This window comes from Ammospiza nelsoni, chromosome 7 (assembly GCF_027579445.1).
Source record: "Ammospiza nelsoni isolate bAmmNel1 chromosome 7, bAmmNel1.pri, whole genome shotgun sequence".
NCBI classification, from domain to species: Eukaryota; Metazoa; Chordata; class Aves; order Passeriformes; family Passerellidae; genus Ammospiza; species Ammospiza nelsoni.
In genome coordinates this window covers 10,201,953-10,225,967 of record NC_080639.1, presented here as the reverse complement: position 1 = coordinate 10,225,967, position 24,015 = coordinate 10,201,953, and the positions used below count along the sequence as shown (strand labels likewise).

At 38.6% G+C, this 24,015-nt stretch overlaps 1 protein-coding gene across 5 annotated transcripts in view; it reads right to left on the bottom strand.

Annotated features, from left to right (window-relative positions):
* Positions 1–1,486: 1,486 nt before the first annotated feature.
* MYO1B (myosin IB) overlaps positions 1,487–24,015 on the bottom strand; it is a 108,319-nt gene continuing 85,790 nt past the window's right edge. For 3 of the 5 annotated variants that reach the window (XM_059475564.1, XM_059475562.1, XM_059475561.1), the window contains exons 21-31: positions 22,088–22,156; positions 20,438–20,524; positions 20,043–20,129; positions 17,291–17,377; positions 14,152–14,226; positions 13,621–13,755; positions 12,680–12,786; positions 10,116–10,248; positions 8,456–8,608; positions 7,437–7,564; positions 1,487–4,892 (exon numbers count right to left, since the gene is read on the bottom strand). In XM_059475564.1, coding sequence (XP_059331547.1) covers positions 4,769–4,892; positions 7,437–7,564; positions 8,456–8,608; positions 10,116–10,248; positions 12,680–12,786; positions 13,621–13,755; positions 14,152–14,226; positions 17,291–17,377; positions 20,043–20,129; positions 20,438–20,524; positions 22,088–22,156 — 1,185 coding nt within the window. In that variant the 3' untranslated portion in view covers positions 1,487–4,768. The remainder of the gene's footprint in view (positions 4,893–7,436; positions 7,565–8,455; positions 8,609–10,115; positions 10,249–12,679; positions 12,787–13,620; positions 13,756–14,151; positions 14,227–17,290; positions 17,378–20,042; positions 20,130–20,437; positions 20,525–22,087; positions 22,157–24,015) is intronic. The other 2 variants (XM_059475565.1, XM_059475566.1) reach the window with 2 other exon arrangements.

The window sequence follows — 24,015 nt, the reverse complement described above, 5'->3', positions numbered from 1 at the left end:
AGCCAGATATCAATGGTTTAAAGGTTTAGAATGAAGGAAAGAGCCAATCTGTTTTCTTAACAGTTTCAGGACTCAGTTTCATCAATTGCTTCTAAGCAAAGTTAACTCCATGGTCTCAGACTGTCCTCATTCTCATTTTGAGTTAAAATCTGAGTACTCAATCCATCCATGGGTGGAAGGGAACAGGAGCAGAACTGGTTGTAGCTGATAATGAGATTAAGTAGATATCAGAATCCCAATTCTTTAAATAGCACTAGTTTACTGTAGACAAACACAGCCAAACATAAAATAGCAATGTGTTTACTTAAAACCAACAAATTCATAGGATTACTTTTTTCCTCTGCATTCCAGCTATTTTTTTGAGACTGCCCAAAGCAAATCTGCCCAAACCTACATAAAAACACATTTCCACAATTACTGACAGCAACTGTAAATTCTCCACAATCCTCTCTCCACTCTGCTTCAGAAGCCCAGGGAAAGGGAGAGATCTGGTGCTGCTGAGGGAGTGCTGTGGGCAGAGTCACCCTGTGAGACAGAACGTGGCAGTTCTGGCCATGTCTGAACAGTCTGTGCTTAAAGCAGCCACTGCTCACACCTACTGCTCAATATTTCAGCAGAAGCAAGTTCTCCTCTGCCAATTAATTTTTTTTTTTTTTTCCCATGGACTAAACCTCCCTTTACCTTCAAGTCAAGGAGGAAACACTCCAGTGAGTCAGAACATGGAAAGTGTCACTGTAAGTGGGACTGACACATGAGGAGGATGTCACTGCCACAATTAAGTCTCCTGAAACTCCTGAGCAGATCACACAACTGCAGACAGACAGGTCTGCAGTGCAAACCCCCAAATCCTGGGCTGGAATGGCTGCAAGATCACACTGCATGACACCAACCTTCAGCTGCATGTCATCTGGAATGCTGTGGGACAGTGACATACCAAAGCAGTATCCAGAAAATTTTGATCACTTTGAGGAGTTTTACAACAATTGGCAAACAATTTTCCCCTCACACTCATAGTAATTGTTTGCGTAAGCAAAAAAACACTACACTAAGGAGGGAAGTTAGCCAGGAGGAGGGTCAGAACTCATTTGTTGGTCATACTAGAGATTCCCTCAAATTCACATTGCTCCACATTGGTGTAAGTTCTCGGCATCCCCAGACTCCTGTCCAGTTCTGTCTTTGAAACATTTGTTGGGAAGTTCTAATGCCCAAAGCAGCACAGGTGTGCCCATCTCCCGTCACCATCACACTACAGGGCAATCCTTTAAAAATAATCATGATCATTTCCTACAGAATATGGAAAATATGATGTGTTCTTCAAGATCTAGGATCTAAAAACTTAAGAATTAACAGTGACATTTACACAGACTGAGGGAAAATTTTCTCCTTTCACATAAAAATTTTGAATTCAGTCTTCCTTTCCCCCCCCAGAAACGCAGAAAAGGCTTTCATTTTGCCAAAGGAAAGGAACACAAATTAAAACTGAATATGCTTTTCTTGATTTTACATTTTAGTTTCTTCCATAATTTGTATGGTGAACAAAAATATTAAAAAACAATCAGGATAGAATTGTTAAGCACAAAAGGAGAGGAAACAGATCACAAGACATAACACATGGAATATGACAGGTTTGGGGCACAAAGCCATTTTTAAAAACCAGGTTTAACTGGCTATAATATTGTTCTCAGGCAAATTGGTCTAAAACCTAATGTTAGAAAAGTTGATTTTGTAGAATTTTCAGCAAAAATTATGATGAGGAAAGGACTGAAAAATGTTACTGTGAATCACTGAGGCTGCCTCTTAAGGAATCACATACAAAATAAAAATTTCTTCTTTCTTCATGTCACACACCAGTGTTGTGTACAATTAATCTAAAACCCAGTCACCTGCTCTTTTCACAGTAAGAAAGATACGGATATAGAGAAAATATAGGTCTAAGAACAGAATTTTATTTGATTCTAGAAAGCATCATGCATCAATTTTTTTTCTTAATGATCCTTGCCCAGATTTGAGATGAAATAATAGCAGTTACAAAGTAAAAGGATGCAAAAGTAAGGTTAGCACCATAGGAGGAATACTCTTCTCTTTACAACTCCATTTGACAGACAGTGATAAAAGAAAACAGAAGGGACAAAAAAAAAAAAAGCTAGGTAGTTAAGTGACCTTGCATTTTTATTTTCAACATCCAAGATACTTAAATCTAAACAGCAAGATACCATGGCTCTCTGAGCATTATCTAATAACTCATGTTCAGCAAAACTTGCTCTGTACATTGAGAAGTATTCAAGAGTCAAAAGATAATTGTCACAAAGTACCAGCTAATGTGCAAGGTAGAAATTGTTGGAGTCCAGAAAAAGAAAGGAAACAAGAGAAACCAAGGTGAGGAGTTTGTCCCTCTTCCAGTCTTTTGCAGGTATGGCTATTATGACTTGCTGCAAAGGTCAATAAAATAGAAGGGATGCATACTGGGATGGGACAAAAATCATAATACTATCCTGTAATACCCTAGTTTCATGGGCCACACATCCAGATGATCTTAATCCACACTCTCCCATTTCTTACCTGCAAGAAACTACAGAATTACATCCGATTTCAAATGTTTGTTTTCCTTAATTTTTTTAAATTATTTTTTATAATTTTCTTCATGCGGTTCTTACTGTAAGGTTTCCAAGAGAGTGAACAGTTTAACCAAATCTCCAATCTTCCCCAAGCAGAAATTCTAATACAGGATTTAGGAGTTTTAAATGCCACATTGTAATCATTATGTGCTGCCTTCTTAAGGCAATGGAATAATTCCTTTCAAGGACCATAATTTTGCATCACAAATCAATTCGAAAATCTCCTTCGCAAGCATCTGTAATTGCAATACATGTAAAATTATTTAAATTTTATTAAACTATTAACCTGACTCATTTACTAGAAGAAGGGTTTGAACTACAACTATGAGGAAGAGGCAGCTTTTTGTCAGTTTGGGAAATACATATTTTGATTATTCCCACCTTTCAAAGTCACACGTATGGACTTTTAACAGCAACATTGAAGCATCCTGTTAAAACAACTGCTTTGTACCCAAATCATAGGAAAACCATTTAATCCCAAAGCAGAGGGTGGTGTAACCCAAACAGTTGTATTTTTCAGACTAATAACCATTAGCACTTGAACACCTATTGCAGTAAACACTGTTTTAACCTTGAACTATCCAGAGGAGCCTTCGTCACATCACCACCACGAGTGCTACATCACATCCCCACCGGGAGAGGAAGGAGACTCTGAACTTTTCTTTCTCTTTCTTTTATTTATGCTTGGACTTCCAGCACTGCACATCAGATAGCCAGGGTCTTAATCTGTCCTATATCAGACTGCAAAAATACAAGGCGCTTTCTCCACAAATCACAGAGTCACATCCCACAAACCCTTCACGTGAGCAGTTCCTTCCCTCTGGAAAAGCATCTCTCCTCTCAAGGATTTCAGCTAATGCTTCTGGCTTATAAAAGATTAAGTGCATTCAGTTACACTGAAGGTTTATAATGCGGCCCTTGATTGTATTTTCTGTGCACGCATTTACATCAGGCACACGAGTTATATAAAATAGTTTGGAGTACAAAAATATGGTTATAACATAGGAGTACCAAACAGCACAGAATTAGAACAGTTTTATTACCATAATACCAATTTATATACAGACCCCCAAATTAAGGATTTTTTTTCCTTTTTTTTAATTCTAAGTATTCTTCCCAAATTGACAACTGTAGTGTACACTCTATAAACTGCAAATTAACAACACAGATCTATTTTAACCCCTACATTGTCTATGCAGTCTGCACCAATCTGCATATAAATAATCTCACAAAATGTCACGTATGTTTTATTGCACATTGTACATGCCAATATTTAAAAGAAAGGCTCAAACCTTTCACTTGATAACTAACTGTTTAAATAACTAGCATTTACTTGTGTTATGAATACTATTGCATTCTTCAGGCTCTAATCCTAACTCATAATTTAAAAGAAGAATAGCAGAACAGAAAATATGCCTTGAACTTTATAGCTTTTGTGAAAAAAAGAAAAAGCTTCTTTAATTCTGCTGATCTCTACTTTATAAAGTCATTAAAAACATCTGACCTAATTAAAAATGCTGTTTCAAAATCTCTGCATGTTTAACTATAAAATTATGCATGTAGCTGCTTGTGCAATCATCTATTCCTTCTATTTTGCAGAATTAGATGTCTCTGTGCTGCACTGACCGGAAGGTTGAGTTACACAGGTCCTGGTGTGAGCTGCAGGAGTTGTTTTATCAGCCTCTGCTCTGCTGGTCTGCACAGGGGCAGGACATGAGGAGCCTGACAGACACCTGGACAGCTTGGGATAAAAGGACACTGGGCACAAATGGCCACCCAGCATCAAGGCCATGTATAATTCCTGTTAAACAGATCTCTAGACTAAGGAATACGAGTAAGTTACCATTAATATGTGGGTTTATGATATGCTGCACTAAAATATGGCTGCTAAACAAAGAGAATGATTGGTTGTATGACAGATATGTGCCAGCTGGTAAAAATGCCTCACCGGATAAAAATCTGCGTTTTGAGGGTTAAAACTCTGGCATGAACAAAAAGATTTCCAAGTCAATCAATCCAATGTTTTGCCAAGGGTTTCTAAAGCTATTAGCCATCAACAGCTCCAGAAAAGGATAAAAATAGCAAAACCAAACCACTAAAATTGCACTATTACAAAGAAACAAGTCCATGAAAGGGAGAGTCACCAGCTGCAGTTAAGGGACAGCCACTTCGAGAAGCCGATTGTTTTTTCGCTTGCATGTTGGGATGTTGCCATTCTTCTGGCTGCCTTGTATGAACTTCACACACACTTTGTCTTGTTTGAACTGGACCAGGAACCTAAGAGAGGGAATGGTAAAAACTTTAGTTAAGTGTGGAGAGAAAAAAAAAAAAAAAAGACATATGAGGAGCAGAAGCCTTTTCCTGTTGGTTCTAAGCATCACTCCAAAAGATATAATTTTCAACTCTGTATTAATAATAAAGAGTTGGGGGATAGATAAAAAAGCCATAGGTTATGGTATGGCTAGAATTTCCTTCAGGTTGTATCTCTTAATGATTGCTATTGGCCTATAACTGTGGACATTTTACAAGTTAGTTTGCTATTCCTTTAGAAAAAAAGCAATTTGAAACAGAATTTCTCTTGTACCAGAAATGCAGCAAAGACAATTTCCAACTACTTCACTGTTGGCCAAAGGGACTTCTCTGTTTTCATGGAAGCTCAACACTTCTGCAGCAACATTGGGAGTTCTCTACTTCTTGATTTATGCTTAATTTATTACATCTGGTATTTCAGCAGCTCTCATATGTCTAATCCTTAGTCAGCCTTTATAGCCCCCTGCTCGGCAACTGGGAAAAGTCACTTCCCGCCCAGCAATCTCCAAATTTAGACATTTTCTACAGTTCAGGGCAAATTAATCTGGATTTGACTCTTCACTTTTTACTGGAAGGGAAATTTCACTGAATGTGGAGAATTGTTTTAAAAAAAAAAACACCACCACAAAAACCCAACGTGCTCCTGCGGAGCCTCAAACCTCTCACAGATCTGGATAGTGAGATTAAAAGCAATAAGCAAGGCAGTGCTGCCTCTTGGCTCACATGCAGTGCTTGCTGACCTAAAAAGTCCTTTGTAATACAGCCGATTTTCCCTTTTAGCATCCTTAAAAAGTCCTCCAGCAGAGGCCAAAAACTTCAAAGAATTTGCTCTGCAGCCGGAAACCACAAATCAAGCTGATGGCAGAGCTCAGGGGAGGAAGTGGCCTCTGCTGAGCCGAGCTGCCCTTGGGTCCTGCTTTCCTGCTGCACAGCCCAGGCACTCAGAGCTTGCTCAGCACTGCATTTCTGGGGTGCAGCACTAAGAGCTGCACCCCAAAAATGTGTGCAGCTCCTACAGCTATTGTCTTGTCAGCAATGCTGCATTTTCCTACAGCCACTGTTCCGACATTATGCCTGTGAATGGTGTGTCTCCTCCTCAAAAGAGCCCTGCATCAACAGCACTCTTATATCAGCTCTCTTCCCAAAAAGCAGAGTAGTCAAAATAAGGCCACATTTTCTCCTCAATTCCTAGTTGTGCTTGTGTCTAAACTCTAGCAGGGAGAAGATTCCTACTTCATCATCAGCACAGATGGGACTGCGAACAGCTGAAAATTATTTAGTCTGGATAAACTCAATAGCAGTACACACATGAGTGTTTTTAATCTGCAAGAGAAGAAACAAAAACCACGTCCCAAGAAGCAAGACTCCCTGAAAGCAGGCTGTTTTCCAGACCTAAGGCAAGAAGGCTGTCCAGACTAGTGCAATGCATGCTTAAACTTAGCTTTAGTAGTTTATGCCTTTGTAGCCCCCCTTAAATTAGAAACTTACTGGGGATAGCCACACTCTTTTAGAGACTAAAAAACACATACTCTTGAGGAAATTAAATGACATCTGGTAACAGAACAAAGGAAAATGGCAGATTTTATTTTCAAGGAAAGAGCAAAATTAGCCTTTTAATAAATCCTCAAATCTGAACAGATACAAACTGTACCCACTATCATTACTCTAAAACACACAGAGTATGGTGTAGCCAGATAAAATGGTTCAGTTTTTGCCTACAGGAAATTTACTTCACCATTGTTAAAGGGCTCCAATTTTTCTTCTTTATTCAAAGTGAATAAATCCACCTAATCAACATTACTGAAAAGAGGGGCCACTTCACAGAACAAAAGTGGCACATGGCAATGGTGGACTAAGTGGGAGACTCTTACTCAGCAAACTTTAGGAGCTCACAAAAAATGCCATTATTCCATAGCTAAAAAACACCGCAAGGGCAGTCCTTACTTAGGACCAAAATCTGAAACTGTCTCAATCAGAAATAAATATTATTTTGAGATGCAGACTTTTCATTAAACAAAGTTTTTTTACAACCAAAACCCTCCAACAATAGGTTGTTAAAAATTCACAAGAGAGAGCTTCATAAACCTACACTGGATTGGGGACAGGCTTTGTACTCTTTCTGGGTTGTTTTCAGAAGAACTTGGCACCTAGTGTCCACTCTAATCTATAAATATCTCACAGTAATCTGTGAACTTTTCAGTCACATGCAAAATTGCTCTCTCAAATGTAGTAACTCTTGATATTTCTACAGCAGCAATTGTGCTTCACAGCCCTGTTTGAAACTACTTTAACAAAAGCCCATTTTCTGTAATGACTTTCAGGGACGTAAAAGCCAAAATGAATACTATAAAAGAGCACACACTGAAAACTGGATCCTTCTTTACAAGTATTCTGTCAGGAGAAAAGAAGTATTAGCTACACAACAGTGTTTTGTTATTCTGACACCAGATACTTGACTTTTTAGCATGCTGCACTGAAGCAAATGTACTCTTAAGCAAACAAGAAACATACTCATCAGATATCTCAATGTTGAGCTTCTGTTTGGTTTGGCTGAGGGTAGTGCGGTAAAGTTTAGTGGCCATTTCAATAAGGTGATCGCTGCTGAGCAGGAAATCTCCTTTGCTGGCAGCTTCTGAACCCTGAAACAGGAAGGAAAACAGTTAGGACTACCAAAACCTTGAGTGTGGTTAAATGGCAGCCAAGCAGGAGGGTTTACAAGGAGTCTTCTCTTCCCAGTTTAAGGAAATGACAATCTTTTGTCTTGTAAATTAAATAGGGATTGCAGTGTATAGGATCAAAATACCATTTGCACCCAAATAATCTACAAATCAGGTGAGAAAAGTGAAAAAAAAAAAAAAAAATCCCTTCTGGTCCTATAGGAGGGTCATCTTCATTTTCCTACAAAAGTGTAGTGTTTCTGTATCCCTTGTCTGGATACATCACAGCAAGCTTCCAATACTTGTGGAAACGAACAAAAGCAAATTGCCAACGCCAGGATTAGGATGATGGCAGTGAGTATGAAAAGACACTGTATATAAGAGTCTTCAGATTCATTTAGGCTAGAATACAGATGCCAGCTTAATGATTTTAGCAGAGCAATGGTTACAGTGCAGTGAGGCAAATATAGCACTGAGCTAAGCTTTTTAGAACTGGGTAACAAATTAACTGTGTCTCAATGTAGACTTCTTGGCATCCCATAAAGAAGAGAGAAATATTCTACCAGTATATGTAAGGAAAGCACTGGCACAAGGCACCTGAACCATATTACAAGCGGAAAACTCTGATCCTGAAGAGACTGCAGTGAAACAAGTCTGATTTTCACAGTTAAATGATCGTTCATAATGTAATAAACTGTTCTCATTTGGGTTCAGTAGCTTTAAATCAAAGGTTTTTTCAGCTATGGCAAAGTTCAATAAATTTCTAAGCCTACAAGCTAAACCCCTCTGGTTTAATGCTACAAGATAATTAACAAACAGGTTTCACGTGGCTGCACACCAAACATATTATTTTGTGATGGAGTGGTAACCAACCTCCTTGAGGTGCACTGCAAAGAATCCATCATTTTGGGAGCTCATGGACACTTTGGTAACATCTCCCAGTGGAACCTCTGACTTGATAGTCCCAGATTTTTGATCCGCGAGCAGAACGTTGTTTTTGGTTAATAAGAAAATCCTGGATGCAGCCTGTGAAAATGCAAAAATGCAGATCATCGTCCACATGAGGAAGAGATGGTTTTCATTGAGCACCTACTAAGACTCCAAGGAGTTCACAAAGTTAAAAAGTTTGGCCCACATTAGCAAATGTGAACATTTGATGTTCAGTAAAAGCTGCAGATCAGTTAAAATCAGGTCAGATTTATTTATGTGTCTAATTATAGACTGAGAAGCTTAGCTCATTTTGGCACATATGCTTAGGTATAAACAGTTCCTTTAATTACTGGCTTACAGCTGTAAAATTCTGAAAGTCAAACTCTGAAACTATGCAAATCAGGATAACCTCATTTCTCATGCTCTTTAAATCTCCAGGAAAATCATCACACACTAAGTCTCTACATTGAGCATTATTCACCAAACGACGATGCAGAGCAACACAAATCGCATAAGTACTTTTCAGAGTTATGTTCTCCTCCCTTTATCTCTTGGAATTACCCTTTAGGAGGATAAGCATTCCTATTTTAAAAAGACAAATATTTTTAAAGCATGAAATGTGTGTTCTTAAATTTGTCTTAGAAAATAGTAAGAAAGAGAAATGAGAACTTAATCCACATACACATTTTTCTCCTGTAAACTTTTAAAGAATAAAATCTTTATTAAAATTAAGAAGGAGCTGCCTTAAGCACATAGAACCATAGCTCATTTTTTTTTTTTTTAATCTTGAGAGCTCTAGCCTATGAAAATACAGGAAAGATATTGTCTTCATTTAATTAGTTTCTTCTAAACCAGAAAATTAACTTGGCATCAACAATGGGCAACCTAATTTCACTCCTGGAAATGCACAAATGACATCTACATCTGAGAAGTTGACATCTACTGCTTCTAATATTCAGACAGATACAGTGAAAGCAATTACGTTTACTAAAGCAGAATAATACTTCCTGTTTTAATAAGTATAATTTAAATGCAAAATGTGTTCTATGTTGACAGAATAAAAAGGTACCCCCCCATATTTAACAGCTTTATTCAAATGATACAAGAAACTTGCCTCTTCCTTCCAAAGAGCTTTGGAAGACAGGTAAAGCTACCAGAGTATGCCACTCATAATTTTAAAAGATAATAAAATTTGATAATCAGAGCTTGACTGACAGTGTGGACTTTGAAAAATTCAGTTTTCTAAACACTTGAGTAAGATACTCTCCAAATGTTTATTTTCTTTAATTGGCAAATAGAAGATCTTAGCCGAGTACAGAGATTACATTTAGTTGTGACACAATACAGTCTGTTACCAGCTGATGAGATACCTTTTTTGTTTGGAAAAGTCACTGGAAACCACAAAACAAGATTTTAGTAATCATTATGTAAATTGAAAAGAGGTGTTTAAAATCACCAAGTTACATAAAACCAACATTTCCAGTCTTGCCCTTAAAAATATGCATTATTTAAAAAATCCTCAGACTATCACGAGTCTCGCTTTCAATGTATTTGTGCCAAAAAATTATCTACCCTTCTGGATAAATCAAATGCATGGGATTACCTTCCCATTGGCTCTATTGATCTTATTGACAACTTCTGCAATAATGATCTTTTCATCCACGGCATCTTTGAGCTTTTTGTACTTGGGGTTCTCGCTGATCTCCAGGTAAGCCCCTTGGAACGGCTGCCCCACACTGCAAAGGGAACACGAGTTAAACTCAAACCCCAGGCAAGAAGCAAACCTGACACCAGCACAGGCCTCGTGAGGAGATGCACCAAATATCATTTTCAGTGATGGTGAATGAAGGGAAAGTTATCACCAAAATAGGCCCCAATTGCTTTGGATATCAGACACGTGAACATCCTTGCATGGGCAGTCAACTGTAATTTGAAATCGCCCAGTGAGAGCCTCTGTGAAAGCAGAAAATAAAACCCCAGTAGGAGTGAGACACTATTGATGCTGACAGGCAGGACTTCAGTGACAGACATGAACTTGCCTTCAAGATCTGCTGCGTTTGTGAAACATGCAGCAGCTCCTTGCTGATCTGCTGCTCTTGCAAACTCCCCCATCTTTACACACCTCAGGGTGTTAAAATAAGGGCTTCACTACAGACTAAGAACTGATGAATTGTCACTGCTTGCTTCGTTTGCAAATCACTTTAAAAGTGGTGATTTAACTTCAGTCAAAGCATTAATGCAAAGCTTTGCCAAGACTGGAGCCCAGGAGAAACCAGTGCATTATGTGGAACACCGCTGCCTTTGCCATTGCATCTCTGGCACACAGAGAGATGGGAAAGAGGAGGAAGGATACTGGAATTTTAGTACCCACAAGTCCCTCTTTCTCCTTAAATAATTATACTGCAGACAGAAAATTAGCCACATCCTATGAACCATTATCATACTAATTAATCAGAAACTTTATACAGTAATTTTCTCTACCCTTAGGCCTATTAAAAAAAACCAACAAAACAACAGTAGGAGCTAATCAGCTCTGAATACCAGACAAAAAGAGATGGAAATGTTTCTAAATGAATGCAGGGCAGGGAAAGCATTCCAGCTTTCCACCACGTTGGAGCTTTGGGGTTTTTTGGTTTTTATTAATTAGCAGTATGAAACCATAGTCAGCAAAAGAGTAGATTCCATGTGGACTTCATCCCTGACAAAATGATGACAAGTCATAGCTAAAACTAAAATGAATCAACAGTTCCCTTATCACATATAACACTTAAAAATGTCTTGGATAAAAATGACTCTCATATATATACATATATAAATATATATATGGATATAAATTTTTAAAAAATATCTGTGTATGTATTTTGCTGTAGGTTATTTCATTGTTCAGCCTTGGTGTAAAAAGTACCAAACCATGGGCTTAAATAGAATTCCTTCCTTTCCAAGGAGCTCTATGCTGAGCAGATGCATACTGACTAAAACCTAAGAAAACCTGCTTGCTCATAGGAAAGTCCAAAGGCCCCAAAACCCTGCAGCATAAAAAGACATCCCAAAGCAAATAAGGAATAAACCACAAGCTAGCATATATAGCCAATAAATAAGTGATCTACTGAAGGGGAAAAAAAGAGAAATGTACACTGAGCCCATTACAGGAAAACAGGAAATGTCTCAACAAAAAAATGACACAAAACCAAGGAAACACACAAACAACAAGCAGAGCTTGTCCATGCATGGAACTGTTCCCATAAACTCTTGCAGATTCCTGTTCCTCCCTCTGCTGAACCTTGCTTCTCATTCTATTTGTTCCTGCTCAGCTCAAACTACAGCTTCTAAGAGAAAACTCCCTCGAGATGGACAAGACGGTTGTTTTCAAGAAAAAACACAATTTATAAACTTGTATTCACTCAAAAAGTATAAGCCAACTTATATAAAGGACATCATATCTCTCTCTGCCAGTTTTACTGCATACCAAAAGAAGTGTATTCCTTAAATAAAATTAGATACTACTGCACTTTTTTGAATAATGCTGGCTCTGTAGATAGGAATGACAAGAATCTGTCAGTTTTAAAGAACTCAATAATCTGAGAATCCAAAATACTTATTTGCAGAGATTTCACATAATTAAAAGGAAAAAAAAAAAAGAAAAAAAATTTAAAAATGGAAACAGAAATTTCTTTTAAGTATCTTTGCAAAAAGATATGCACCAGTGTATCTAACTATTAAATTACTTTAAGTTTGAACACAGGAGAGCTCCCCAGCACAGCTCACCTGGGAGTGAGTGACATTGTCACCTAGAGCCTTCTAGCTCACTCTACCTTTATTATTGCAGAAAACAGCCTGAAGGCAATGAGGGGAAAGGGTGAAAGTTGTTCCTACCTGTAAGTTCCCCAAACTTGTAAGGCATAAGTGGGTCAAGGAGGGTTAGAACAACAAACCACCATGGATTTTGGGCAGAAGTTCTTGCTATCACAGGACTAGTGGCTGTAACAACATCTAAGTTTGCTTCTAACTGAGATCAGTTTTCAGGATGGTAAAGGCAAATGATGGAGGGAAGTTGTCAAGCAAGAAAAATGCCCTTTCCTGCTCAAGATGAAATCTTGCTTAGTTTCCCAAATCTGTGTAAGGATATTGAATTTCTTGTACACTAAAAGCAGCAGAATCAGTCATTACCTGGCTGGATATAAAGCCTTCTTGTCCTTGAAAAGTTCACTTGCTTCCAGTTTTTCTTCATATATAAGCTTTTGCTGATCTGTGAACTGATCTCTGTACTTTTTACACTACAAAACAGGATATATTAAACAAACCATAAAATTATCTTTCCCAATCTCACAGCACCACAGACTAATGTTTGCTCATTGCTCAAGATGCACATTCTTTGTATGCTTCTGAAGTGATTCAGCTCCATCCTACGTGCCACTGATAACGAGCAGGGGAGGTGTTTATCTCCTCACCCATTCTAGATACTTTTGAATTACAACAGAAACAATATATAAAACATCTCCTGTAAGTATGAACATGAGCCTAATCTATGAGACTCATTCATTGGAAGAGTGTGCTAAAAATGTTCACAAAAATATGCATACAGTTCCACAATTTTGGAAGTTTATGTAGGCAGAGGAAGAAAAAGACACAGCTGACAGGGTGAGTTTTGCAGGCTCAGAAAGAAAAACTGTTCCTTGACAATTCACAGAAAACACAGCCCACAAGATCAGTAAAACATCCCATCAGCACTTGTACAGATTCTCGCCGTTCTCTCCGTCCAAGGATCCAAAACAAATTTCAGCTAACCACAGCTCATAAGTAAAAAATTCCACCCAGCACTTCCAATGTTGGTCTAAGTCCTGGCCCTGGACACAAGTATTACAAGCTATTAATTAACAGGCTGGTGGCAGGAAGCAAACTTCTCTGCCTAGCCCCAGAAAGGAGCAGCCAGGATAGTTATATCCCTTACAGGCCAAGGCAATGATCAAAAAACCTACTCCTTCCAAAGAAATAAAATTATCCTGGCTGGAATCGAAGGAAACACATCCTAAAAATAGACCCTTTGTGAACAATACTGTTGAAAATCATGGGAAGAAGTTCTGCACAGACTGGACCAGAATGTGTCCTACCCTCCACAAATGGAAAATCCTCTTTAGCTCCTTGTGAGTTGACTCCAAGAAAAGGTAAGGCCTCGCTGGCCAGTTTTTATCTATTGGTGATAAAGAAGGCATCTTATTCTTCATTTCCAAGAAGTATTTTTGCATCTGTAATAAAATTGAAGCAAGATGTTTTATTAACGTTAGAATATCAGAGTTATTGAAGTTTGCAAGGAAAAGCAGATGCTCTGTGATTAAAAAGCACAGTTACCAAACTGCAACTCTCAGCTCTCATAAACCACAATATGGATTTTTAAAGGCAGGTATATTGAGAAATGCACATTTAGGTATCACAGAAGAGTGGCAAATACTTAGTACCATTCTTATATCTCCAAACATTATCACTATCCTTTCTCTACAATACCAGAATATTAATTTGTCACTTTTCCATGTGCTTGGACATTTTTTTACAAAGACTATCATAACACAACAGCTACATTTGATAGAAAATAAAAACTTAAAATACAGGAAATGTACATGTACTTTTTACAGATATATACATACAATTCTCTGAAGGGTAAATTCATAAATTTTTCTTCCAGCATTGGCTCTGAAGAATTTCCTGTATTCTCTACGGACCTGGAAAGTTAAACAAACCCTCAAAATGAATATAAAGAATGCATTTGTTTGCACAGGTACTTTTTTAACAAGCTCTATGGTAGAAAACATTAAAACAAGCACACATACATGCAAAGGGTTCCCTGAAATGGGAACATCACCTGCTTACGCTTAAATTATGTGAAGCAGACCATGGGCCACGATGTCTGAAAGATACCTCGGCTGACCTGAGTGCAATTATTTGCAAACTTATCAAGGAATTTGAAATGCTTCCCTCCAAAAAGGCAAATTATTTAAATATTGTCAAATTCACAGGATGAATCTATTTTCAAAAGGCTTTTGCATAAAGCTGGACTGGAAAAAGTGAGGCATCACCAGTGATGATACCATTTTCTTGTGCCTGAAGTGACACTTATTTGATGTTAATTACAGAGTTAACTGGTGAATTTTTCAGATTTTTCTCCTTTAAAATTCTTAATATACAGAGCTTGCTATAGTAAAAAGGGGTTTGTTTTTGCAGAGCAGACTTGTGCATGAGAAAATTCTTTTCACACAAGTATTCTTCATTCCAAAAGAAAAATAAGATTTTGGTGCTTGGTAAGAGCAGAGAATCAACACAAAGGTTGCTTAATGTCAGCAAGCTTGATATTTGCTGCCAAAATTTATTTGAAAACCAATAAAATTTAAAAAAAAAATCAAAAAAGTAATCATCATAACAATTTTTGCAGGTGACATTAATTTTTAATACATACTTGGAAGTGCAAATTTTAGAGTACTTGTTTTGCCTTTTGTATTTTATCAGTGCTAATTAGCATAGACCAAAACTCAGAAAAGGCAGTCAGGGAGAGCCCAACTGGTTTGCAGTTTTATGTGACACCCAGGCTCACCTCAAGTCAGCTGAAACATCCCTCAAATTTCTTTGCAAACTCTGGCACAGTCTGCAACACACCTGTTATGGGTTTTGGGCAAAACCCAGGGAAAACATCGTGGCTTTGCATAATTTACCCCAGAGCAAAATTTAGTGGTTTTAGCTAACTCACTAAGTGTTGCTGGCTTCTCTGTAACCAGAATATAAAGGAAAACCTATAGCATAAAATCCCCTTCAATTTACAGAAAAAAAAATTTACCCCTTTCTGCCTCACAGTAATTCATGCATTTTAAGATAAACCAGCACTTGGAAAGCAAAAATCTGTCACCATTTGTGGACAAATACACCCACAGGTAAACAGATTTTGCTTAATTACACATTAAGATGCACCAACAAAACCGGCAGCATTCAGCTATCATCATTCCATGCAAATTCCATTCAGTGCATATTTTTTTCCTCAACACTTTATGAGAAAAAAAATATCAGAGTTCTTATTCACTCTTTTTCTGCAAGGCTTAGTGCTCTATAATTAGAATACATCCTTTATTAATTATTCAGGGATGGTAATTAACACACTCAAAGCCACTCCAACCACAATCATCCCAAATCTCACCATAGATTCTCCTTAATGATCTTGCTTTATATTATTCTTTGCGAGCTGCAAGGTGTGCAAATTAATTTGGAAGAAAGGGACTAATAGACACCCACGCATACTATTGGTGCTGCAGGGAGGCTGCAAAGCAAGCACTGAGAAATGCAAGCTGCTCCAGAAAAGCCTAAATCTGGAAAGTACCACAAATGCTATTAAAATCTACTTGGCATACAATTAAAAAAAACCAAAAACCCTCACAAGTTTGGTTTTATCAACTTTAATTCTTCAGCCTCACATGTCATGGGTGAAAACACTTTGCCTTCAAACTACTTGTGGTAACAGTGATATATTGGAATGACAGACTACAGTCTTATTCAGAAAAATCCGTGTATTTCAGGTGAGATGGAAATTGGAAATGTAGCTTACACTATTTAACAAACTCACTGAAAACCAGAGACTGCAGAAATGTGTTCCTGCTGTAATGTGCCTTAAAGGTTTTGGAGTAATCAGCTTGCATTTAAATGCTGCTGTTTGATATAAAACGGCCTCTGAGTTCTCAGGAGGGACATATCCTTGTTTTAAAATCATAAAAACAGACCTACTTTGGCAGTAGTACCTAAATTGTGATTCTGATCTGCAGAATGACTTCTTAAAATGGCTCCTTTGTATTTTCCAGCTCTGGTTTCCATGTATGCATTGCAATGGATTTTTTTTTTTCATTTATAAATGAACATGTATTATATATAATTATATGTTTTCTAACTATTTTTCCCATTTCATCACAAGAATATGAGACCTGAACTCTGCATTGTTGAGTGAATTGTTCCTTTCATACCCCTCCAGTCTACAATATCCCTGTTAGCAGAAGTCATTCCCAGCCAAACCAAACAGATTCAGATTTCTGCAGTTCTTCAGGACTGCATCTGTAAAACTGTGTTACGTAAATCATTTGGGCGCAGACCTGAAACATCTGAAGATGCCATTTTCATAGTCTATTTACAGAGCAGAACTACATTTTTCCAGATTACAGATGTGTTTTCTTTTGCCAACCAGTCCTTGAAAGCAAGGGACGGAAAACAAAACACTTTTGTGCATCTCAATTTTTCTAGGAATCTATGGCTGTCACAAGCCACAGGTAATGCAATGCCAGGCCCCAAAAAGGCTGCTGGAGGCAACAGGACATGACCACTGGCTTTACACCCTGCCCTCCTCAACACTGGGATCAGGGGTCTACTGTGAGCAGCAGTGAGAGTCAGACACTTCCACCCCACTTCCCATTCTAACAAGCAGAGGTCACAACAAGAAAATACATCCTTGTAATCTTTCCAGATAGGACCTTTGCCAAGGTAGGTCAGTTTTTAAAGTCAACAACTGTAATAGAGTCCCTTTTATCTGACTTTTGTCTTCCTGTGACTGCTGACAAAAATCCCCCAATGCCTCAATGTTGCTGTGAGGCAATTTCATTTACGACATTTTCAGCCAAGTCCATGGCAAAGTTAAACAATGTGTAAAAAGAAACCATCCCTCCTAGTGAGCCCACACAACTGCTCGTTTATTAATTGTTAGTAAGGTGTGCCACGCTCCATTGAGTTGACGTTGACAGAGGGGAGTGATGGAGAAAGTACCTTCAGTCCAAGCCAGTAAGCCCAAATGACTGCCACAGCATGCTTACGCCTAGCCTCCTCCTTCAAGCGCTTCAGCTCCCTCCGAGCCTAAAAGGTTCAGAGAGTGAACAAGAGACACAGCCCGGAGCAGACAGCGCCAACGCCGCTCCCACACCCGGCAGGGAAGGGATGGATGGAGGAGCAGCGCTCGGCCTCGGGCGCCCAACGCGCCACGGGAGCCGTGCGGAGCCACGGAGAGGCTCCAAAAGCCTCCGCTGCTGCTGACGCGGCATGCACAGGTGGGAATTTGTTATTCAGCCCTGTTATTCACTGTCAGCCCTTCCAGCCTCTGCTCTTCTGTGCACACCTCCCATGAGTTGATTCTGATGGGAGGGCTTGGCCTGCAGTTTCACGATCAAAGTGATGCACGTGAAAATCAAGATTTACTAAAATATCACTATCTAGTCCCTTCTTCCACTGGCAAGTGCCTGGGCAGGACAGAATCAGCTCTGAAACTATGTGTCATGGTGACTTTCCAGCACTGTAATAAGGGCTTTTATCCTGCAGGTTATTTTTTATTTTGATCTTTATGTATTAAAAAAAAAATAAATCATCTCCAGCCATGTTAAAATCTCCATGTTAAAATGTCTGTCTGTGGAATTAGGGGTAAAGCCATCAAACCTAGTGCATTCCTCATGTACAAAGAGATAGGCACCTTCCTACCTTTCATCAATCATTCCATTTTAGGAAAGCAATTTGAGGCATGTGTGGGCAACTTAACAGAATGTCACATTTTAGGAGATACCGGCACATTTTTTGTTCAGTTATCTGATGAAAACACTCAAGGAAGAGTTCCAGTATTACAGGCTCAGTCAGAGCAGCTCTAGCCCTGTATCTGCACTTGTCAAGCTGTAAGCTATCAGACCTGTGCAGCAGCAGTTCCAGCCTGTGCCAGTAATGCTCTTCTGGTGCAGCTGGAAAGGTTAATGTGCAGTAGATGTAGACTCAGAGATTATGTTTTCACTCATCTGCTTGGCAGAAAAGCTCCTACTGCACAGCAGTGTAAAAGCAAGAGCTGTGCAAAGCTAAGTATTTGTCTACCTTGTGAAAAGGAAGGAAACTGAGTACTCGAGGCTCACTCTTGTTTCATTTTTGTTTGTTTGTGGGGGTTTTTTGGGTAAAGCAAGAAACTTCTGATGATAACTTTAAAAATTTTTGTTCTAAATATTCCCCAATTTAAAGATAAAAGATCACATCAATAACAAGTTGTCTTTCTTATCAGAGACTGTAATTATTCTTCTAATCTTAATTCAATTTAGATTATTATCTTTATATTCATATATATTATTATATTTAGATTATTTATAGTTAAGGAAAAAGGAGACAATTATTCACTAAATTCCTGTGAGCCAGTTGATAAAAATAACTATTAAAGTATGTTAAAAATTATCCAAATCTACTAAACATTTACATAAGGAATTTTAACGTGGTTAACAGTATTGCATCCACTGGATGTATCTTTTAATTCAAAGGACTATCTTAAAACTATGGAAACAAATATCTCTTCTGCAGTACTGAGCAATATTTTGGTGAAAGGAACTCTGGTTAAAAACAAAATAAATTCTCTATGTATTCTGTTTAATCAAATGTAGAGGAAACTGTGTTTCTGTGAAATTATACCATTTCCTAAATATCAAGCTAGAGCTGAAAAGTTCCAAAGACTCCCTAGTATTAAGAAAGTTCTCTACATGTTTGTTTGGATTCCCAGGGCTGCCATTTTGCTGGAAATCTAATAGATTTATACCAAAATAGCGAAGGTCAAACACAGCATTATACTCCAGATGTAATTTGAGCACATTTCTCCATCCAGTTGGCAAGGTGTTCTAACAACACACCCACAACCATAAATAACAACTGAAAAATGTTTGAAATCTAATGCATTTATGGTTTTCAACTAAATTAGGAATTTATTAATTGAAACAAATATATTTTTGACCTCTAGTGAACAGCATTTCAAATGTTCACATAACCCGCAGCTACAGGCTGGGGATTAGAAAGAATCTTTCAGTGGGACTTTGCTTCTGAAAACAAACAGCTGATGCTGAAATTCCTGGCATTTTTCTAGAGCTGTAAGTTGAGAATTGCAAACTAACATAATTTTCTGCTAAAAGATCAGCTCATAAAATTTTGCTTTACTTGTGGTCATTGAATTTTTTTTTACTGGTGCAAATCACAGCCGGAGAATCAATTAAACCAATCATAACTAGAATTTAATGAAACTTAATAATGTTGGTTTGAACTTGTAGATGAAGACTGCCCAGGGTACAGATTATAATAAGTGGTGAAAATCTCAACTGGATCACTAACACAGTGTCACTGAAAGCACTTGTTGGGGGCATGGGGAGGAACACAGCAAAAAACCCCAACCTTCTCTCCCCCACAAACCACACTTTGCATATTGACATGTAGTTAAATGCATTTCCTAATTTCAGATTACTGCAGTCCAGTCATTTTTAATCTAGTCTAATGGCTTGTTAGTGCAAACCTGTACTTGGTTGCCATGCAAAGTATTTCCTACTCTACAAAAAACTGGCATACACAATGCTATCAGATTGATTAGGTGTGGCATGAATGGAGATGGAAGGAATCAATGATCATGCTCTATTATTTAAGAGTGAATTGTATTAGTCATTAATTCTCACCATGAAATAGTGATGAAATGCTGATGTTGTTGAGCAATGAAGGGGGGACATGTGATATGTGCATGAAGTACCTTATATCCAAGCCAGAAAGCCCAAATAACAGCAATAGCATGTTTATTTCTAGCCTCGTCTTTCAGTCGTCTCAGTTCCCTTCGTGCCTGTGATGCATTTGGAAAGGGGATATAGAAAAGCTTAGGAAAGAAAAGGTTACTGCAAGTTCCCATTGGTGCAAGAAAGAAAGCAAGTAACCAGTCACTACAAACAGCAAAAATTAAAGCGTGTCCCAGCTTCCCAGACTGCACCAGCTATGACATGTTAGCAGCAAAGAGAAACAAAAAAAAAACCAGTTTAAGCAGTCAAAGCAGTTTAAGGCACCGACAGTATTCCCAGATAACTATCCTGAGGGATATCCTTCTTCATTCCACGTGGGGACACACAGCTGCAGAGTTTCTTGCCATTTTCTTACCTGGGTACCATGCCAGTAAGCAGCAATTACTGTGGCAGCCTCATTACAACGCTTCAGATGCTTCAGCTCCCGAAGTTGTTTCCGAGCCTGCAAACAATTTAAAATGTTCTTTTTGACTAACTAGCTTTTAATATTTTTGAAGTAGGGCACTGCAACTTGTAAATCTAGGCAAAACCAAACAAACATTGCCTCCAAATCCCCAAACAAATACATTCATAAATGCTCCCCAGCCTAAAATTTGCTGCTCCAAGGAAGATTCTGTGCTGCAAGGCTGGGAGTGGCAGGATGGGGGATCTTGGTTCCCTGCTCAGTTTTCTCCCAATTTGCTGCATTACCTGGGATATCTCTATGTCTGTTTGCACAATGGCAACAATATTTTTTTCTCCATACAGTAAATGTCTGATCCATTTAGAGTGCAATAAAGAATAAATCCTAAGTAAATTGCCTGGCTTTAGGTCACACTAAAGGCTGCTGTCATACCAGGCTTTCATGCACAATGCTCCTGCAAAAGAGCTTGCTCTCCAATGGCAAACAGAAAGCCATAACTCGAGATGATGCTTTTAATCCAGTTTTCTTCAAATAATGCTCATGGGAAAAGACAGCACATCAATAGTTACATTGAAAGGATATTTTTAACTCATTGAAACATAATCATAAGGACAAAGTAAAAATCCAAAAAACAGCAAAATCAAATCACGTTACCTTATTGCTGGCAAACTTTAAAGCCTTCTGGACAGGAGACACTATTTACACCAATAGCTACTAACTGCAGCCCCTTCCTTCCCTGTCTGACAGAAAGGCAACTGACTCCAGAACTAAAGGCAGTTCTCTCTTCTCTAACTAGAGGGGAAAGCCACCTTTAGCAGGGTGAAGAAAGGCTACTAAGAAAATAGAGAAGCCCAGGATTGCTTTTTTCTGAAGATGGACAGCAGTAGTTGCTTTGAGCATCATGGCTGCTTTCATGTGAGCTGTTAATGTAATTTTTTACCTCCTATTAAAGCATCATTCCTTAAATATCTACTAGGATGCATGATTATCCCTTCACAAAACACAAACCTCTCAGGGAAGAAGTTGTGGCAAACTGAGGCAGAGTACAAGCCCACAGCAATAAACTACTTTCTCAACACAAGTACACTTTCGCTCCTCCACTAAGCAGACAGAGGAGAATTGAAGATTTAACCCAAGTAACAAATTGCCCAGGCAACCCAAACTCTTTATTTAAATCCTGCTTTCAATATGATTCATTCTTTGAGAATCCTATTAAGCATAAAATAACTGCCAACCACAACTTGTTTCTTCCAAGTCAGTCCAGCACTACAGTTCTCCTAAGGCCAGTGGCAGAGCCCCAGAGCATCCTTCTCTGGAGCTGCTGGCCTTCTCAATTCCTTGGCAGAAAATGCCTCAAGGATAACCCAGTGGTTTAGTGTGGTCCCCCCTTGCACTGTTTGCAGGGATTTATAGCCCAGGCAGCACATCCAGGTATCCTGAACTCACCTCTTCTGCAGCAAACATGAGTGTTTAACAATGGCACAGCCACAGCTCCAAGGAGAGAAGGTGTGACAGGCAGGAGGCTCAGTGCACTTGGAAAGTGTTTTCTGACCTGCTCCTTACCTCTCCAAACTGAGACAGCTGCAGTAACAGGAAACTCACCTTCCACCCTCTGATGTATGACTGTACTGTGATAGTTGAACTCTTTATCTTCTGGTATTTCTTTTGTTGCTGTGTTGGAAATAAGTATGTGATGTTTAGAACAGAATATTATGTCTGTTAAACACTGCATAATAAACCTTTCATCACTAACATTTGACAATATGCTTGAGGAGACAAGCACTAAATGTAAAAAGTGAACAATTTCTGAGTGAGCAGATCAGAGTGTAGATTCTGTGTTCAACTCGAGGGGAAACAAAGCACATCAACAATGCTGCATGGACAATGTCACTCTGTTTACAGAAACACTAAGTTCATGGTCAGCAGCACAATTGCACATTAAATGCTAACAGTAAGAGTTTTATTTGTCTTTCCCACCACCAGAGTAGCACACAAACTGTTACACATACTCAGGTTTGTAGGCTAAGCTTTTTACCACCTTTTCATAAGACATGTGCTCTTCCTATTACCCACAGTGCCTTTACTATGGCTGATGATAACTTAGGAAGAGGAAAAAACCGAAAACCATGGATTCCTAGCCAAGATGCTGGAGTACTATTTAGGTATGCCAGGTTGAGCAATAAATTTCCTGGATAGCTGAGCATTTTCCTTCTAAAAAGCTCAGTTCTCCAGTAGCCCAGTGTTTAGTATAATACTAAATTGACAGACTTTGCAGCACGGCTTTTAGACTTGACATTCAGCCCGCTCGGTGACAGTGAAAATCTCTGTGAGCAAGCTGAGGTAGTCCCCTCTGGGCCACCCTCACGCCACAGCTGCTCTCTGTCATGCCCTGCAAGGCAACAGACAGACAAGTGCCTGCAAACCTCCAGTCAAGCCTCCAGCACAAGGAGTTACTCAAAAAAGCTTTATTCATTCCAGGGATTTCCCATGAAACCTTCCAAAGCACAGTGCCTACCAGTCATGTTGGGTTAGGAGAATGGTGCCTTCCATCCATGTGAAGAGGCTGAGGATCTCTATCATCACCAGAAAAACAACTGCTGCCATGTTTCACCAGTGGCCCAATTACAGTTAAGAAATCAGCAGTTCCTGGTCATTTATTTGTTTTCATTTCTTTATATTTAAAGCTGTGCCAGTCCAGCTGCAGTAAGTCCATTTAAAATTCATTAAGATTGTGTGAGATCATAATGAAGCCATATGGGCACAATGCTATTCTGTAATGATGCTGTTTTGTAGGAATGGGGCTTTCAGTCACACAAAGTCAGAGGGTTTTTAAAAATCAAGAAGTATGCTTCAGTCACACCTTTTCCAAATGATCTATACTTCCCTGTAAGTATCCAAGAGAAGTGAACCAAACACTGATGGCTTTCAAAAGGACAAACAGAAGTGCTTGTCAACTGAAAAACTGGGATTTGTCAACTTTGCCACTTGCAGTTTAAGACTTTCTGTGTTTCATCAAGGTTTCTGATATGCTTGTGCTGTTCTCTAGCAACAACAAAATGCAGCTGAGAAGTTCAAGAGTAGCTTTAAAAACAAATAAATCTTTTTTATCAGTCAGTAAGTCAGTATTATTTACTAACTGCCAAGAAAACATGAAAGAGTCGTGTATTAGTGCTGCTCGGTTTGTGGCACAGAACACCCAGTCCACACATAGAACTGAAATTGCTTTGGGATGAACTGTATCAATAATGATAGCAAATTATGAGTTTTAGGAGTTACAATTAAAATAAACCCCTACAGGCAGCATTTTTGAGTCTAAGGCAAGTGTTCCAAATAAGGCAAAACCACAAAAAGGCTTAGGAATGACTGAATTCCACAGAACTGCACATGTATATTACTGAACATTTTTTACACATTAACCATATGTTTTGAGAGTGCTGTAAGTGCTGGGAAGCACAGCATTTTAGCTGAATGAAAAAGACACTTCCCAGTTGAGCCAGAGAATCCTGCTCTCCCAGAGTGAAAGGATTCTG